The sequence below is a fragment of the Glycine soja genome, chromosome 10 (genome assembly GCF_004193775.1).
Source record: "Glycine soja cultivar W05 chromosome 10, ASM419377v2, whole genome shotgun sequence".
NCBI lineage: Eukaryota > Viridiplantae > Streptophyta > Magnoliopsida > Fabales > Fabaceae > Glycine > Glycine soja.
Genome location: NC_041011.1, coordinates 37567773 through 37572642, shown reverse-complemented (window position 1 = coordinate 37572642; position 4870 = coordinate 37567773). Strand labels below are relative to the sequence as shown.

Sequence of the window (4870 nt, the reverse complement as noted above, 5' to 3'; positions counted from 1 at the left end):
AAGACAATTGAATGAAAGAAGAAAAGAGTTTCTTAAGTCATTCATTGATTAAATGTGTAGCTTAATAGAGTTTGACAATAATACTATACTCTAGGGTTAACCTTGAGCTATAAATGATGGAAGAAAATATTATATTATTTTTCTATTGATTCTTGAAGGTAAAAAATGTTACTTCACCGAACGTTATTGCTAGACGACTACCTTGATTAGTAAATTAATTAATTTACTACCAATTTATTATTGAATCTATGGGGTCACACATAAACAAATGTTTTAATTTTTGTAAAAGAAAATAATTTATTAGATAATTAAATTAGAGAATTTAATTTAATTAAACAAATATTTTAGTAAAATATTATTATATTTTTTGTTAGCATCAAGAATATTAATATAAAAGGAGAATATTATTTTATAAATGTGGAAGATTTTCATAAAATAAGAATAATATTCTATTGCTACATATTAGGATTATCGTAATTAGTAAATTAGTAATGTGACTAGTTATAAATTATCTTTGTCTTATATTAGGAAACCTCTTAACATAAAACAACATATGAAATAATGTTTATTCTTGTAAAGAGATGTGAAAATATTTTAAATTTTTTCATTTTGTCTTTGAAAAGACCTAAATTCATATCTCTTTATAAATAGAAACATCTAGGACACCTGGCACAACATAGGAAAGGTCAAGAATTTGCTCTTTAGAGTTCTATTCGGAGAGTTGATAACAAATATTGGTGTGTGTATGAATACACACAAAGTCTTCACACTATTCAAGAAAGATTTTGGTATTTCAAGAACGCGCATCCGGGTATACAAATTTATTTCTCTCTGTCCACTATTGTTGTATATTCTGAATCCAAAATAGATCCTAATTTTTCCATTGCAAATGTTAGGGACACTTCTATATAACTATCATATAGACTAATGTTTCCATTACTCTGTAATTGTCAGGGGAGGGGAGAGGGTGTAACGGTAATATGTTGATAAATTCATCTTACCAACAAGTTGCAAATCACGGTCAGGAATCTCGCAGCCCTTGTTCAAGTGAAATAGGTACACATAGTCCAAATCCTCATCATGTGTTGTGTCTACCTTGCTCAATTTGGCTACATAGACCTCCTTCTGATCATCTGCAGAAAAAACAAAATGAGGAACACCTTGCTTCCAAGTTCACTGGAGCATTCCTTGAGACACAGTAGAAGCAGCAGAAGACAACCAATCCAGACAAGTAGAGTTAGTCTTGGAAGTAGTTCTTTTATGAACAGAAATGGAACCATACTCATGACTTTGCACCATTGGTGTTTCCATTTCTAGTTTATATGATGAACTAGGAGAGTCCTTAAAATCATAGCATGTCATGTTTTTAGCATCAGTGAAGTTCATGCTGTTCAAATTATCATTTCCTTCTGAAGCACCAAAGTGCTGAAGCAAAGGACTATTCAATATATTTATCATACTCTTAGTCCCCATTACTGTGCCTAGAGTCCAATTATCAGAAGCATTATTACTTACAGCTACAGAATGTCCCAAGACTAACTGACCAGAATCACATTCTGCTTCACCAACAAATTTAACTGTATTCAAGCTCACAGGTTTGTTGTGTTGGGAAGCTTTCAATGCACTATTGTGTACAGATTCGAGGCAGCAACGAAGATACATCTCATCTGCACTTGCCATAAGCTTTGGAATCTTGTAGTGTCCATGAACAAGTAGGAAGAACAAATGCTCTGGGAAAACATTACTATTTTGTGATTGGATAATGTTTACAAACATTGGTGAGAAATTCCCCTTTTAGCTAACTTTTTTAACTTAGATGCTTCGGATAATGAATCATTTTTCCTTTGACCCCTTTTTCGAACCCAACATTGTGTATTTTCCATCTTCTAACTTCTTCCTCTATCAAACTACTGCCTTGATGACAGGAACACTTTTTCACAGTAATCTTCTTTCAACTAGAAACTAAGCATGATAATATCAGCATCCTGAAAAGGAGGGAAATAAATAAATAAAAAGGTAACATAACAAAAGAAAAAGTGTGCAAAACAAAAAATTCAAAAACAGCAGTTTTGCTTCAATGGTTTACTATAGGACTCTAACTAAATTATATAGTCTTGTTCTGTTCCACAATTCATGGCAGTATGGCACAAAATGATAAAACTTTCTTACATTTAAAATAAAAAAAAAGAAACAATGAAATATGCAGTTCATATACATGTATATGGTCAAGATAAAGGAAAAGAATTTGCAGAGTAAATTGGTCAAATTTGCTATATAAATTATTTAAGAAAATTTCTAAGGTTATCAAACCCAGAACATATGTGCTCTATGATTTAATTTAATAGATAATATGTGCTGTTTGTACTAAAATCAACACCAATAATTACTATCTTCAATCCAGAAAAGAATGGTCAACCAACATTCTAAAACAGAAATCAACTGAAACAAACAGTAGCCAGGAAAGTACTCAATCAACAAACAAAGATATTCAACAATATAAAGATGGAAAAAAATGAACTATATATTAAAAAAAAAAACTATACATACTATATAAGAAGAACCTACCTCAATCAAAAGCACAGAAACCAGCAACCAGCTGAAGAGAAGTAGTGTTGATTCTCACACACCAACACTCTTCAAAATTGAATGAGGAGTCCTAATGAATTCAATTGGGAAAAAGAGTGGATGGAGGTGGAAAAAGGGGCTGAACTGAAGAAGACCAAGTTGCAAATGGTGGGAAAAAAAAGTCAACACACAAACAACAGCAGGTGTAAATAATTTAATGATTATAATATTATTTATTCTACTATAGTTTTATAATCTTTCAAAAGAAAATGTAACTGTACTAGAAGTGGACATATTGGAGATAGTGTTGGAGGGAAAAAAAAACTAAGTAACATAATGGGAGGTACGAACATAGATTTCGTAAGCCACGTTTCATGGTTGAAAATTTGTACACTTGAGTCTTGATTAGAGGAGGAAAGAGTGCACACTCCTAAAAATCAATGTTCATTGGTAGGATCCATATATTTGTTGTTACATGAAGGCAAGCAAGAGTTGCCACAGTACTTAGTTTACAGTACATTATATTATATATAAATTTAAATGAAAGACATGAAAAAATATAAAGAAAAATACTCTAGAAAAACTGTTTAATCAGTAAAAAGAAAACATTTTATTGATTATAAAAATAAGTTTAAGTATAAAAATATATGCCACTGAAATTATTATTATAAAAAATGAAAAATCAGTTCAATTGATCTAGTATTATTTTGATGATGACGATTTATAGATATCTGATTATGTTTAATGTTTGTGGAAAAAATAATTGTTAAAAAATAAATTCATCAAAATAAAATTCTTTAGTTGAGTATAGTTAATTAAAAAATAAAAAGAATATAAGAAGAGTGACTATAGAAATAATTATCCCAATTCAAAATGTGAATGCCTTTAAAAGAATCATATATAAAGGTGCATAATTTTTATTATACTTAAGTTTACCATATTTTTTCCATAAAAAAGAATTACCTTATTTTTTTTTACACTTTAGCTCTACCACATCATTTAGATGATGTATCATTTGCATGTTTAACAAATTGCAAGACACTTTTCTTATTGAATAAGATTTTTTTTAATTTTTTAAATAAGACTTAAATATGTTCTTGATTTCTAATAAATATACGATTTTGTATTTATTCTTTAATAAATTTTTGTTTTGTGATGAGTCTGATTATTTTTTATTGGTCTTTAACACTTACTTTAAGCCCCTAATAAATTAGTTAATTTTGTGTTTGTTTCATGATAAATATTTCTCATTTGTTATTAATATAGACTAAAATAGAATTTGTTAATTTATTAGAAAGTAAATATAAAATTTTCTAATTTATCAGAAACTAAAACAAACTATCAAGGATCAAACATAAAAATATTATTTTATTAGATATTCAACACAAAGAAAAATTTATCAAGAAGGAAATACAAAAATCAAATATTTATTAAAGATAAAAACATAGATTTTCATAATGATAATGATTATGATTATGATTAACGATATTTACACGTATCAAGAAAACTTAAATTTTACTCATTTATAATTAGCTAAGGAATTAATAATTTATATACGGATATAGTGTATATAAGAATTAATAATTTTACTCATTCATAACAACATTCAAAGTTATATTAAGAATGTTTTTTTTTTATTGGTTTTTCTATTAAACTTTTAACTAATTATATATTAAACGGATTTCACCACTATTTTATTTTAAAAAAAATTACTTGAATTAATTATTTATGAATTTATGATAAGTTCTTTGACTTCTTTCTAAAGTTATTAGTTACATATAAAAATGAGAAAAAAAGTTATACAGATCATTAAATTATATATAATAAATTTACTGATTTTTAAAATAATTATTTTAAAATAATTTATAATTAAATAATAATATAAAATTATTTTGACATAAACATTACTTGTTACACTTGCAGACATTCAGACTTCAAAACTGTTCCCCCCAAATTAATGCATAGAGATCATGATACATGAATTGATTGAAACTTCTTGTTTTTATGACATGTGAAAAGGAGAGAGAAAGTGGGGTTAACTAGGCAATTGTTCAGATTCGGAGGAGGAACATATATCCCTTTGGGGAACCTATTTGACCCAATTTTGACCCCAGTTGCAGTTACACTTCTTAAATTGTACGCATTACACATTCTTATTCTTCTTCCCTTGCAGGTGGAGGTAGTATATTAATTGCTGGGTTCATAAACTACAGAATCATAAATAGATTATGAAATTATAAATGAATTACTTTAATAGTTTCATATTATTAAAATAAAGATTTTTATACTATCAATTAACTATAAA

At 27.7% G+C, this 4870-nt stretch overlaps 1 protein-coding gene across 1 annotated transcript; it reads right to left on the bottom strand.

Moving 5' to 3' along the window:
* Nucleotides 1–770: 770 nt before the first annotated feature.
* LOC114370914 lies at nt 771–2726 on the bottom strand. Its single transcript, XM_028328317.1, has 2 exons — nt 2566–2726; nt 771–1985 (listed from the first exon to the last, which is right to left on the bottom strand). The coding sequence occupies exon 2, from the start codon at nt 1774–1776 to the stop codon at nt 1174–1176; it is 603 nt and encodes a 200-aa protein (XP_028184118.1). The 5' UTR covers nt 1777–1985; nt 2566–2726; the 3' UTR covers nt 771–1173.
* Between the last annotated feature and the right edge of the window lie 2144 nt (nt 2727–4870).

What these genes read in the sequence shown, in the direction of transcription:
- LOC114370914 (XM_028328317.1), bottom strand. Translation starts at nt 1,776, where the DNA reads ATGTTTGTAAACATTATCCAATCACAAAATAGTAATGTTTTCCCAGAG.